The sequence below is a fragment of the Carcharodon carcharias genome, chromosome 14, assembly GCF_017639515.1.
Source record: "Carcharodon carcharias isolate sCarCar2 chromosome 14, sCarCar2.pri, whole genome shotgun sequence".
Classification (NCBI taxonomy): domain Eukaryota; kingdom Metazoa; phylum Chordata; class Chondrichthyes; order Lamniformes; family Lamnidae; genus Carcharodon; species Carcharodon carcharias.
In genome coordinates this window covers 44,459,774-44,474,426 of record NC_054480.1, presented here as the reverse complement: position 1 = coordinate 44,474,426, position 14,653 = coordinate 44,459,774, and the positions used below count along the sequence as shown (strand labels likewise).

Sequence of the window (14,653 nt, the reverse complement as noted above, 5' to 3'; positions counted from 1 at the left end):
GATGCTATTTAAAACATGACCAAGGTTTTGATCATCTGTCTAATATCAGTTTATGTAGCTCGGTGTCAAATTTTGCTTTACATTGGGACGTTTTATCACATTAAAGGGGCTATAATAAGTTATATAAGTTGTTATTATACGTCTCCAAGGATATACCTGTTTTCTTAAAAGCATTATTAACACTATATGCAGCACTTTAGTACTATATGATATGAGACTTTAGATTTTAAGTGGGGGGGGAGGGTGATATTCTATGAATATAAATCCATTTGAATATGTGCTCCTCAATCTGAAGAGTTTGGGAATCACTAACTCACTGAACACAATGGGTAAAGCTCGCCCCGCCCCCCAGCTCAGTGACTGAGGGGCGAGTGGCGCCAAATGCGAAGCGGTGGTGAGCCGGTTGGGGGGCGGGACAGCAGAGGAAGCCCAGGCTGATCCGATAGAGGCGGCTGAAGCCTGGAGCAGCGGCCCCGGGGAGTCTGGAAGTCGGCCTCCGTATTGAGCCGCGCAGCCTGGGAATCGGTTGCGGCTCGGCTTTCGCTGGGCCTGGCGCTGACTCGGGCTGCAAGTGGCGGCTCCACCGTTGGGGCCTGTGAGTACTTTCAAGCAGAGTTTTGCTCGGCCTATGAACTGCAAATCCTGTAACTGGGTGAATGTACTAATCGGTTTCAAACTAATATAAGGAAATCATCCCTGTTCACCATAATTCATCAAATCCTCACTGTGTCTACCAATTAACTGATTACTGAAAATCACAAATTCCAGTTTCATGGTTATTTATGCTGTTTGATTCAAACGATTGATTCATTTAATATTTATAATGCATAAACGAGTATTTTTTTTAAGATTAGACTGTACTTGAACCAATATATTTTTTGCCATCTATCTTCCCTGCTGCATTTTGTTGGAGGGCGAATGAATCTCAGGGCTTGTGCGTTCTATAAGGAGAGAAACCTAGTGCAATTCTGCTGCTGAAGTGTGTATGTGTCACTCCAAAATACAGAATGCAGTTGGTGAATGGGAACTGAAGGCCAATTTTAATCTGACAATGGCATTTGGTCATTTAATGCCCTGTTTACGCTGGTCCTGGGGTTACAAATTCTCACTGGAGGCATTTCTGGGGTGATTTGAAATTGCGATGTTATGACCATGCGAAACCTACAAATGTTGCATTTAACCTGATGGGTTTTTGCTGTTTGTATTTTGCAAGCATCTGTTGGGAGCAATTATATATAGATCTTCAGTGAGTTATCGTATTAGTCCTGGTTGAGGGAAATGTGTGTGTTACCATTATTGCTGTTATCAGAGTAATTTCAGTGAGTTACTGTCAGTTGCTGTTAGATTCAAAGCTCCTCGCCCTCAAATCCCAACCCTGCTTTGTTTCCTCTTTCACATGCTTGCAGTGGCCTCCTGGTTCTTGGAGCAAAAGACAATGTCCAGAACCTCAATTCTGTATAATTTTGACATTAGGATTTTGAGCTAAGTGCTGTAATTTAGTAAAGTTTACTGTATCTGGTTTTCCTTCTGTTTAATGTTACTTCTTAATGGGCTTGATTTGTAATTTCTAGCCTGAGACTGGAAATATGTCAACACAACTTATTCATCAGTCAGAGATCAGGATCTTGCACTGACCATCCCTAACATTTCCTGTGTACCTAATCAATAGAAAGATTTTTAAAAAACTTTGCTCAGTTAATGATTATACATAATGCTGAGTTTTGGTTCCTGGAGGGTGGGTAAACTTGTATATTAAAGCAAGCCTTTGCATTTCCCATGGATGCATTGGTTGTCATCTTCCAAAATTCTGTAGATTCTGTAACAGTCCCGGCAGATTGGAGGGTGGCAAATGTAACCCCGCTATTTAAAAAAGAAGGGAGGGAGAAAACAGTGAATTACAGACTGGTTAGCCTAATATCAATAGTAGGGAAAATGCAAGAGTCTGTTATAAAGGATGTGATAACAGGACACTTAGAAAATACCAATGGGAATAGACAAAGTCACCATGGATTTATGAAAGAGAAATCGTGTTTGACAAATCTACTGGAGTTTTTGAGGATGTAACTAGCAGAATAGATAAGGGAGCATCAGTGGATGTGGTGTATTTGGTTTTTCAGAAAGCTTTTGATAAAGTCCCACATAAGAGGTTGTGTAAAATTAAAGCACTTGGGTTTGTGGGTAATATATTGGCAAGGATTGAGAATTGGTTAGCAGACAGGAAACAGTAGGAATAAACAGCTCTTTTTCGGAGTGGCAGGCGGTGACTAGTGGAGTACCACAGGGATCAGTGCTTGGGGCCCCAGCTATTCACAATATATATCAATGATTTGGATGAGGGAACCAAATGTAATATTTTCAAGTTTGCTGATGACACAAAAATTGGTGGGAATGTGAGTGATGAGGAGGGTATTAAGAGGCTTCAAGGTGATTTAAACAGGTTGAGTGAGTGGGCAAATACATGGCAGATGCAGTGTAACATGGATAAGTGTGAAGTTATCCACTTCAATAGGAAAAACAGAACAGCAAAGTATTATTTAAATGGTGATAGATTTGGAAATGTTGATGCACAAAAGTACCCGGGTGTCCTTGTATGCCAATCACTAAAAGCAAGCATTCGGGTGCAGCAAGCAGTTAAGAAGGCAAATGGTATGTTGGCCTTCATTGCGAGAGGACTTGAGTACAGCAGCAAGGATGTCTTACTGCAGCTGTACAGGGCCTTGGTGAGACCACACCTGGAGTATTGTGTACAGTTTTGGTCTCCTTACCTAAGAAAGAGTATATTTGCTTTAGAGGGAGTGCAATGAAGGTTCAGCAGACTGATTCCTGGGATGGTAGGATTGTCGTATGAGGAGAGATTGGGCCAACTAGGCTTGTATTCACTGGAGTTTAGAAGAATGAGAGGGGATTTCATTGAAATGTATAAGATCCTGACAGGGATGGACAGACTGGATGCAGGGATGATATTTCCTCTGGCTGGGGAGTCTAGAACAAGGGGTCAAAGTCTCAGGATAGGGGGTAGACCATTTAGTTACTGAGATGAAAAGAAACATTCAGAGGGTGGTGAACCTATGGAATTCTCTACCACAGAAGGCTGTGGAGGCCAAATCTCTGAATATATTTAAGAAGGAAATAGATAGATTTCTGCACGCGAAAGGTGGCAAAGGGTATGGGGAGAGTGCAGGAGTATGGCATTGAGATAGAGGATCAGCCACGATCATATTAAATGGTGGAGCAGGCTCAAAGGCCCTAAAGACCAACTCCTATTTTCAATGTTTCTATGTTTCTAAACAGGTATTCAGAATGTTCCCAGATTGTAATGCCAGTGAATTAGAAATATATGTGCAATAAATAGGGAGTAATGGTCACAATATAATATGATTTAAGATAATGATTGAGAAAAAGATATATAGATAATACAAAAAACAAAGGAATAGATTAGTGAGAAAGCCAACTATGAGAGAATGAGTTTGGAGCTCTCCTGGCATACGATATTATGTAAACAAGAAAGGGAATGACAAAGGAGAATATGCTGAGTTTAGGAAAGGTTAAAATAGACAATTAGAAAGGTAATGAAGAAACATAAGACTATAAAACATAGGAGCAGAAGTAGGTCATTCGGCCATCGAGTCTGCTCTGCCATTCAGTAAGATCATGGCTGATCTGATAATCCTTGACTCCACTTTCCTGCCTTTTCCCCATAACCCTTGATTCTCTTACTGATTAAAAATCTGTCTATCTCAGCCTCGAATATACTTATTGACTCAGCCTCTACAGCCCTCTGCAGTAAAGAATTCCACGGATTCACTACACTCTGAGGGAAGAAATTCCTCCTTATCTCTGTCTTAAATGGGTGACCCCTTACTCTGAGATTATGCCCTCTAACCCTAGACTCTCCCACAAGGGGAAACAACCTCTCAGCATCTACCCTGTCAAGCCCCCTATGAATCTTATGTTTCAATAAGGTCGTCTCTCATTCTTCTAATCTCCAGTGAGTACAGGCCCAACCTACTCAACCTCTCCTCATCCCCAGGATCAACCTAGTGAATCTTTTCTGGACTGCCTTCAATGCCGGTATATATTTCCTTAGATAAGGGGACCAAAACTGTTCACAGTATTCTAGGTGTGGTCTAATTAGTGCCTTGTATAGTTTTAGCAAGATTTCCCTATTTTTATACTCCATTCCCTTTGAAATAAAGGCCAACATTCCATTTGCCTTCGCTATTACCTGCTGAACTTGTATGTTAGCTTTTTGTGATTCATGCTTGAGGACCACCAAATCCCTCTGTGCTGCAGCTTTCTCTATTTTAAATAATATTCAGCTCCTCTATTCTTCCTGCTAAAGTGCATAACCTCACATTTTCTGACATTATATTCCATCTGCCAAGTTTTGCCTTTCCACCTATTTTTGTGTCATCCGCAAACTTGACAATAGTACATTCACTTCCCTCATCCAAGTCATTAATATTTTTGTAAATAACTGAGGCCCCAGCACTGATCCCTGTGGCACTGTACTAGTTCCACATTGCCATCCTGAAAATGCCCCCCTTATCACAACTCTCTGTCTTCTATTAGTTAGCCAATTCTCTATCCATGCTCATATCCTACCCCAACACCATGGGCTCTTATCTTATTAAATAGCCTTATGTGTGGTGCCTTATTGAATGTCTTTTGGAAATCCAAATTTATTACATCTATTGGTTCCCCTTTATCTATCCTTCTTGTTACCTCCTCAAAGAATTCTAATAAATTTGTCGGGCATGATTTCCCCTTCATGAAGCCATGCTGACTTTGCTTGGTTATATTATGCATTTCTAAATTCTCTGCTGTTACATCCTTTATAATAGACTCTAATATTTTCCCAATGATGGATGTTAAGTTAACTGGCCTATAGTTACCTGTTTTTTGCCTCCCTCCCTTTTTGAAGAATGATGTTACATTGGCAGTTTTCCAACCCTCTGGGACTTTTCCAGAATCTAAGGGTTCTTGGAAGATTACTACCAGTGCATCCACTATCTCTGCAACTATTTCCTTTAATTTCCTAGGATGCAACCCATCAGGTCCAGGTGACTTATCAGCCTTTGGCCCCATTAGTTTCCCTAGTACTTTTTCTCTCGTGATAGTTATTGTATTTATTTCCTCCCCCACTTGTCCCCTTGATTATTTAGTATTTTTGGAATTCTGTTAGTGTCTTCTATCGTGAAGACTGATGCAAAGTATTTATTCAACTCCTCTGCCATTTCCTGGTTCCCCATTATTATTTCCCCAGCGTCATTCTCTAAGGGGCCTATGTTCACTTTGGCCTCTCTCTTCCTTTTTATATATTTAAAGAAGCTCTTATTGTCTATCTTTATATTACTTGCTAGTTTACCCTCAAAGTTTATTTTCTCCCTCTTTATTTTTTTGGTCATCTTTTGTTGGCTTTTAAAACTTTGCCAACCCTCTGGCTTACCACTAATCATTGCCACATTGTATGTTTTTTCTTTCAATTTGATACTATCCTTAACTTCCTTGGTTAACTTCTTCCTTTCTCCTCACTGGGACATATCTTTGTTGTGAACTGTGAACTGTTTTCTTAAACGTCTGCCATTGTTCATCAATCATCTCTTCTGCTAAGCTCCTTTCCCAGTCCACTCCTGCCACCTCTGCCCTCATTCCTTTGTAATTACCCTTGTTTAAGGACACAGTTGTTTCTGACCCAAGTTTCTCACTCTCAAACCGAATGCTAAATTCTACCATGTTATGGTCACTGTTTCCCTAGAGGATCTTTTACTCTTTTAAATTTATTAAACCTGCCTCATTACACATTTCCAGATCTAAAATAGGCTGACCCCTGGTTGGATTCACAACATATTGTTCTAGAAAACTGTCCCAAATACACTCTATGAATTCCTGCTTGTGGCTGCCTCTGCCAATTTGATTTTCCCAATCTACATGAAGATTAAAGTTACCCACAATAATGTACTGCCTTTCTTACGTGCCCTCATTATCTTCTGATTTATTGTCTGTCCTACAGTATAGCTATTGTTAGGGGGCCTATACACTACTCCCACCAGTGTCTTCTTCCTCTTGTTATTTCTTACCTCCATTATATGGATTCTACATCTTCCAATCCAAGATCATTTCTTGCTATCGCACTTACTCCATCTCATACTAACAAAGTTATCCCACCACCCTTTGCTTCCTGCCTGTCCTTTCGAAAAGCCACATACCCCTAGATATTTAATTCCCAGCTTTGATCTCATGTAACCATGTTTCCATAATGGCTATAAGATCATACCCATTAACCTCTATTTAGGCTGTTAATTCATTTATTTTCTTCCAAATATTACGTGCATTTAAGTAAAGATCCATTAATTTTGCCTTTTTACCATTTTTTCCCCCTTTGACCCTATTTGCTGCAGTTGTCTTATGTTTGTTGACTCTGTCCGTTCATGTCACACTCTGGGTATCGTTACCTAAATAGCTGCTTTATCCTTTTGCTTTGTAAGCCTACATATCCCCTCTCCAGAATCCTGCCCCTGCTCCCAGCCTATTTAGTTTAAGGCCCTCTCTACAGCCCTAGTTATTCAATTCGCCAGGACACTGGTCCCAGTTCAAGTGAAGCCTGTCCCACCGGACCAGCTCCCTTCTACCCCAGTACTGGTGCCAGTTCCCCATGAACTGAAACCCATTCCTCCCACACCAATCTTTGAGGCATGCATTTAACTCCTTGACTTTATTTACCCTATGCCAGTCTGCCCGTGGCTCAGGTAGTAATCCCAAGATTATTACCTTGGAGGTTCTGCTTTTTAATTTAGCTCCTAACTTTTCATATTCTTTCAGCAGAACCTTCTTTCTAGTCCTATCAATGTCATTGGTACGAACATGGATGACGACAGCTGGATCTCTTCCCTCCCGTTCCAAGTTCCTCGCCAGCCCTGAGGAAATGTCCTGAACCCTGGCACCGGGCAAGCAACACAGCCTTCGAGACTCACGCTAATGGCTGCAGAGAACAGTATATATCCCCCTAATTATACTGTCCCCTACCACTACTACTTTCCTATTTCATCCCTGCACTTGAATGGCTTCCTGTACCATGATGCCGTGGTCAGTTCGCTCATCCTCCCTGCAGTCCCCGCTCTTGTCCACACAATTTGCAAGAACCTCATAATTGTTGAACAGTTGCAGAGGCCGAGGCTCCTCAAACGCTATCCCTGGGTGCCCATACCTGCTTCACTTGTATCCCTGTTCACAGACCAAATTTGAATTACCTAATCTGAGGTGTGTGACAGCCTCCTGGAACAAATTGTCCAGGTAACTTTCCTCCTCTCTGATATGGCGTAATGTCTGCAGTATGAAATAAAAATATATAACAAAAATAAACAACATATCCCATAGGCATATAATTAACAAAAAGAGAATTAAGATGGTGATAGAGCCACTAATAGATGAGCAAGTAAACTTGCAGATGATACTGAAATGACAGGTGCAGAATAGATTCTTTGTCACAGTTTAATTGAAAAGGCTAACAAAGAGGGAATGCTAATTGTAGAAAAAGGCAACAGGGATATTAAAAACAGTGAAAAAAGAAAAGTGATCAACTAGCCAAGCTTTAAAGAAGGCAAAACCCTGTAGCTGGATTGTGGATACTTAAAGAAGCTAGGGAAGTGATGACTGAGGCAAAAGAAAATATAAAATTTCAGTAAAAGAATCATGCCAGAGAACAAATGTAGTTCCTATCTTCAAAAAGGAAGTTAAAATTAATCCAGAGAGCAGTGGGCCAGTTAGATGAGTGTCTGTTGCAGAAAGATACTCAAATCTTAACTGAGATAACAAAATATCTAACAATTGAGAATATAATGAAACATTGTTTTTCACAATTGATTTTCTAAAGGAATATTGTATTTAGACAACCTTACTGAATTCTTTGCAGAAGTAACAGTAAGTAAGAGGAATGCAGTGGATGAGGTATTTGTTGGTTTTCAGAAGGCTGTTCTGAAGCATTTCTGACAGTTCTGAGCATCTGGAGTCAAGGACCTGGTAGCAGAATGGATTGCTAGATGACTACAAAGCAGAAACCAGGATAGGAGCTAAAGCATATTTCTCAGACTGGCAGAAAGAACAAAGTGGTGTCCTATGTGGATCTGTGTTGGAATAACTATTAGATAAAAACAAAAAACTGTGGATGCTGGAAATCCAAAACAAAAACAGAATTACCTGGAAAAACTCAGAACTGCCAGACCTGCTGAGTTTTTCCAGGTAATTCTCTTTTTGTTTTGGAATAACTATTGTTTACCATATTTGGAATTATGGCGTCAATTTGCAGATGATAAATTGGAGTGGACGTAGTGGGGGAGGGGTATAGCTAGTAATTAGGAAGACTACTTTAAATGCAGAAAGGAAAAACAATGCTTGCAGAGTGGGTAGATAAATGGCATATAAAATTCGAATTAGGAAATAGTGGGGTGTAGGACAGGGTGGGAAGAGACAATTAGAATAAAAGGAGGCTGTGTAAAATATAAACACTAACATAGATGAGTTCAGATCATTGTCTCCTTGTGGCTAAAAATTAAGTTGAAACTGAAAATAGCAAAAGAGAAAAGGTGTGTGACCAGCTAGACCTTGATATGTTGAAGGATGAGAACATCAGAGAGGCATTCACTCTTCAAGTAAAAAACCAGTATGAATTTCTCAGGATTGAGGAATCAGAACAAACAGAGGTCTCAGAACAAGAAGTAGAGAGCAAGTAGGAAAAAAATGAGTGAGTATACAGTACACTGCAAAGGAAATATTACCAAAACAGAAAAGAAAAAGGGACAAAGAGTGGATGACAGATGAGATACTAACAATGATGTTAGAAAGGGGAAAGAAAAGAAACACACCTGAATATTATCATGACTCACTGGGGATAGTGCACTGTAATATCAAACCCCACTGTTCCCCGAGCTGTGACAGTTATGAAAAGTTTGATTAGACCACCAAATTGCCCAATTCTACCTAACTGTTTAATTTAGATTAACAGAATACAAGCACCAGGTTTGTAAACTTAACAAGTAAATAAATGTTTATTAAACAAATTGTCTTTAACCAGTGGCAAAAGAAAGAAATGTGAACGGCTAATTTCCAACTCCATAACTTAAACTCTACCCCTTCTTAAACCCCTATACATACACACACACACCCCATGGATTTTAAGGGTGAGATAAAACAGTTCAATAGCTCCAATCCGGAGTACAGGATTAGATGGGTTGATTTTGATTAATGTCTTCCAAATTCCTTGCAGTTCGTTGTTAATAACACAAGATGTTCTTCCAGCACTTTCAGTCTGTAGTTCACTGGTTGAAAACTTGCTTTTCAATGTCTCTACTGGTGAGTTTCCCCTTTTCCTCTTGACATAAAGTTTTTCAAAGAGACCAGGCTACAGAGATATGAAGAAAAAGCCAGCCAACTGGCCTTGTAGATTTACTGGAAACTTACACACACAGGAGAGAGAGTTTTAGGTATGTACTCTTTGCAGGCTAGGATCTCTGCTCACCACTAGCACACAAAATCTTGGTCAGCTGATCAGGAGCCAATTTAAATGTTGTTGATAGGCAGTTCCCCTTAGTTCAGGATCCTTTCCAGCACCATTTTGTCCAACCTGACATACTCTATCTCAGGGGATATTTCTCATCCATTGTATATTCCTCATCCTGTTCCAGTGAACATTCTTTCAACTGCAGCCATGGTAGTTTTTCAAGCCACAGTTCCATTTTTAAAACCACAGTCCCACAGAAATAAAGAAAAATAAAAAGGTGTGTTCCTTACAATATGATGAAATTGAAAAGAAAATAAAGTGCATGCAGGCATGCCAAAGAGAAATGGTATCATGAGATGTATGATGAAATATTGGAGCTGGAAAGAAATCACAAAATGAGAGTTATGCACCAGAAGGTGAAATCTTTGACAGTAAGAAAGAAAGGGGTAATAACAGATAGTGGATGCGTAAAAGACAAAGATGATAAAATATTGCAGAAACTTAGCAAGGTTCCTTAAGCAGCACCTTCCAAACCCACGACTGCTACCATCTAGAAGGACAACGGCAGCAGATACCTGGGAACACCACCACCTGGAAGTTCCCCTCCAAGCCACTCACCATACTGACTTGGAAATATATCACCGTTCCTTCACTGTCACTGGGTCAAAATCCTGGAACTCCCTCCCTAACAGCACTGTGGGTGTACATACACCACAGGGACTGCAGCAGTTCAAGAAGGCAGTTCACCACACCTTCTCAAGGACAATAAATGCTGGCCTAACCAGCGACACCCAGATTCCATAAATGAATAAAAGAAAGGGGTGCAGTAGCAAAGGTTGGGCAGAAAATAAGTGATTTGTACGATGGTCCAAATCGAGGAAGTCCTCGAGAGGCAAACAATGGACCAAACCTTATAATACCAGAGATAAAGGATGCTCTGAAATTGATGAGAACAAGAAAAGTTCCAGGCATAGGTGAAGTAACAACAGAACATTTAAAAGCCCTTGGAGAAACAGGAGTAGAAGTGATAACAGAAATTTTGTGATCAAATATATACCAAAGGATATATCCCGAGTGACTTGAGACATTCATTTTTTGTTAATTTACCTAAGAAACCTAAAGAAATTGCGTACAATCATTTTAGAACTCTCAGCTTAATGAGTCATCTCATTAACTTGATTTTGAAAATACTAATTTAAAAAAAAAACCCATATGAAGTAAAAACTGGTGAAATACAGCCTGGATTTAGGCCTTGAGTAGGAACGAGAGAGGGAATATTTAACCTAAGAACAATCTCTGATAAGTATATCGGCTTCATAGATTATGAAAAAAAAAGTTTGATTGTTTTTATCACCAAAAGTTGATAGACCTGTTGCTGAAAAATGACATTGACAGTAAAGATGTGAGATTTATCCATATTCTATATTGTGACTAAATAGTGAGTATCAGGCTAGAAGATGGACAATCAGACATGCTTCAAGTGAAGAGAGGGGTACAACAAGGCTTGTACTGACTGCAAAATTATTCAATCTGTACACAAATATTCCGAGAATTAGATGTACTTCCAAGAGTAAAAATGGCAGGCAAGAACATAACAAACTTGTGGTATGCTGACAACGCAGAGGTACGCTGATAATGCAGCACTACGTGCAGCATCAGAAGAGGCCCTACAAAATATCATAGATCATGTAAAATCTAGAAGTTTAAAATATGGATTGAGTATGAGCACCAAAAAGACAAAAACATTGGTAGTTAGAAGGAACACATTAGAAGATGAAGTGGATGGTGTCACACTGCAACAAGTAGATAAGTTTGTCTAATTAGGACTAATGATAACAGAAGGTGGCAGATATGGTACATAAGTTGAAGAAGGATAGATAGCCAGGAGTAATTTTGTGAAGATGAAGGATGTGTTAGTAACAAGGAAAAAAACTCGTAAGATACTACATTCTATCCACTTTCCTGTATGCCTCAGAAACCTGGACAATAAGTAAAGATCTGTGGAAGAAAATAAAGGTCTTTGAAATGTGGATGCTAAGACGTATGCTGAAAATTCCATCTGCAGAGCATAATGCAAATGAAGAGGTGCTTGAAATTGCAAGGGCAAAAACAACTCTTAGAAAGTGACATCCAGAAAAAAAAAGTCAGTATTTCGGCCATTTGATAGAGAGCAAAGTGGAGGGCAGCAGAAAGAGGAGTCCACCTTGGCACAGTTGGAGACGGACATCACAGAGCAGTTGCAGACGAGCTACAGTGGATGTGTGAGGATGTTGCAAGACAGACAAGCATGGCATACAAATACAGCAGATCACATGCTAGGAGTAGCTACAAGCAGCAGCAGACTAGTTGAGATGAATGGCCTCTTTCTCTGTAGAATTTTATAATGTCAGTATTGTCATACATTTCATGGACTCTGGGCTGCAGTCCAAATTGAGGAATGCAATTTTGGCGATTGGATTGAATGTAGGTTTTGAAGCATAGCTCAAGATATAGCAAGATTGTCTACCTCAGGCTCACCCTTGGGGCTGAATTTAATGGCTCTAGCACTGGCTGGAAAGCTGGTAGCAACTCCTCCACGGCCATCTCTGGCACCCCTGAAGGGATTAAATACCTCTCAGGCAGTTAAGGGGTTCCCGAGCCTTTGAAGGCAAAGATTCCGTCTTCCCAGAGACGCTGGCCAGTCAAAGGGCCCGCAGATCTTCAAAACAAGGGCCACCTGGAATGTTGGTCACTGCTGCTCCAGGCCATCTGTAGTCCCAACAATCATGAAGGTGACACCAGAAGACAGTGAGTGGGGCAGGTTTGCCAGGTCAGTCAGACTGCAGGGGAAATGAAGATTTGTGTTAGTGAGGGATGGGGCTCAGCTGTTTGAGTGGCGGTGGTGAAGAGGCGACACTCCATGGCATATGACCCCCCAAACAGTGGTGGTGCATTGAGGTCCTAATTGGCCACTTAAGGGATTCAGTTGGCCTCCAGGTGGACAGGCCATTGTCAACCCACCCTGTTCCTGACTTAATTGGGATGAGTTGGGTGGGTGGCAGGCTCTCCACTGTGCATCCTCCCACCCGATTAAACGGCAGCCCTTGTCTCCCAGCCCAGTTTCAGAGGGGTGGGGTGAAGAAATTAAATTCCATCCTAAGTGAGAAGTCAGGTAGGTGAACAGAAATGTGCCAGAGGGGGATGCTAAACACGGTGACTTGATGTTGGGTAGTCAGACAGAACATTAGCAGTTATCATGACAGTCATTAGAATTGTAACTTAAGAATTGACTTATGATGTATATAGAATATTGTGATCTAATTCCTGCAACTTCTATGTGAATATAAATAAATAGTTAATTTTAAAAAGAAGGGAATGAGTGACTCACATTGCTTAGAATTTTGTCAGGTCCTCCTGTCCAACGGAGCTCTTTTTGAGGATGCTGCTGTTGGACTGCCTTCACTGGATTTAGAGGATCTTGCAAAGGTACCACTAGTGATACTTTTTCAGTGCTTTGAGGTGCCTGCTGTAGGTTTTCAAAGTCTCCAAAGTGTACAGCAGTGTGGGGAATCATTGCTGCCCAGTAAGCCATGATCTTAGTCTTGGGTTTGAGACATGTCGTTCATATGCCTGATATTAGATTCCCAAAGCGACTGCTCTGAACTTGGTTGTGGCAAAAGACTCCCAGAAGAGCAGCGGAAACGAGAGTCGAGAGACTTCGTGGGGCATACACAGAGGCGAAGTTGAGGCGTCAGACGGAACACATAAACCTCCAAATAACCTGTCTACCCAAACCTTCAAGCACCATGTGCCCTATGTGGCAGAGTCTGCAGATCGCACATTAGACTTATCGGCCATCTCAGAACCCATTGGACCAGAGTGGAAGCAAGTCATCCCCATTTTCGAAGGATTGCCTAAGAAGAAGTATAATTCTCAAAATATTAACTTGAATTCTGTACTATTGTGCATTTGAATGCTCTTAGCAGCTTCTCATTGATGTTTCCCTGCTTGCAGTGTATTGTACAGTATATTGCTGTGTTTATATATTTTACAGTAGTCTGAAATATTGTACACTTTTGTACGGTTGAGATTGTATTAAATGTTCAAGAAGTTTTCAATAAAAAGCATATTTAATCACATATAAAATGAACGAGTGAAGATGTTATGAATGAATTGTAGTTGAGTTTAGTAGAATTGAAGAGGATCAGCATTCAGTATCGTATTTTATTCATGTGCTGCTTTTTTGTTGGGCTTCAAGTCTTTTTAACATTTTACTTTCTTTTAATTCATGAGCCAGAAGGGCAAATGGGCAGTATTTTGTTTATGAAACAGGAAAGACTTTCATGCGAACTGTAAATTTTGGAATAAAAACAGAAAATGCTGCAAATACTCAGGTCAGGCAACATCTGTGGAAAGAGAAACAGAGTTAATCAATTTGAGTTCTAATGAAAGGCCACAAATGCTGCCTGACCTGCTGAGTATTTGCAGTAATTTCTGTTTTAATTTCAGGTTTTGAGTATCTGCAGTATTTTGCTTTTGTATTAGTAAATTTAGAAAATTGATAAATATTATCTCATTTATGTATTTTCTTTTAACTGGATTACTTTTAATTTCTGTGGGGTGTTTTTTGTTTTATTTTGTTCCCTTTCAGATACCAAGATGCCCAAAATACAGTTTGATGGAATTATGATAGATTTTCCTTACACACCTTATAAATGCCAAGAGGATTATATGTCTAAGGTGATAGAATGTCTACAAAAGGTAATGTGCTATGAATAATGCGTAACATTATAATGCAACTTTATTTTGACTGTTTTTCCTCCAGGCATTTAACAAAAAAATGCATCCAATTTTGCAGCAAACCAAGCTGTTATTCATTCATTCAATGAAACCAAGCATCTTCTGCAGTATTATTGGTTCTGCAGCAATCCATAAACATGATGAATTGAATGAATTTCTAGTTCTGGTTAATAGTGTTGTTACAATAGTATAGTCAGTGCACAGCAAATTGCACTGTTCCTAAATTCATGTTATAGCAAGGAACTGCATTGTAAAATAATTTTATTGTTTTTCTTGCAACATTTAGTGCCTGACCCTTTTAATTCTTTGTACAAAGGTTGTGTTCAGTGAGGTGTTATGCAAAAACCATCCAGCTTGCTTGCAGTAGCATTAGAGTTA

General features: G+C 40.0%; 1 protein-coding gene across 7 annotated transcripts in view; it reads left to right on the top strand.

Moving 5' to 3' along the window:
- Positions 1–14,653, top strand: part of rtel1 (regulator of telomere elongation helicase 1) — a 149,453-nt gene continuing 134,800 nt past the window's right edge. For 4 of the 7 annotated variants that reach the window (XM_041204952.1, XM_041204953.1, XM_041204950.1 and 1 more), the window contains exons 1-2: positions 413–595; positions 14,127–14,236. In XM_041204952.1, coding sequence (XP_041060886.1) covers positions 14,135–14,236 — 102 coding nt within the window. In that variant the 5' untranslated portion in view covers positions 413–595; positions 14,127–14,134. Of the gene's footprint in view, positions 25–412; positions 596–14,126; positions 14,237–14,653 lie in introns of those variants that run through there. The other 3 variants (XM_041204951.1, XM_041204955.1, XM_041204954.1) reach the window with 3 other exon arrangements.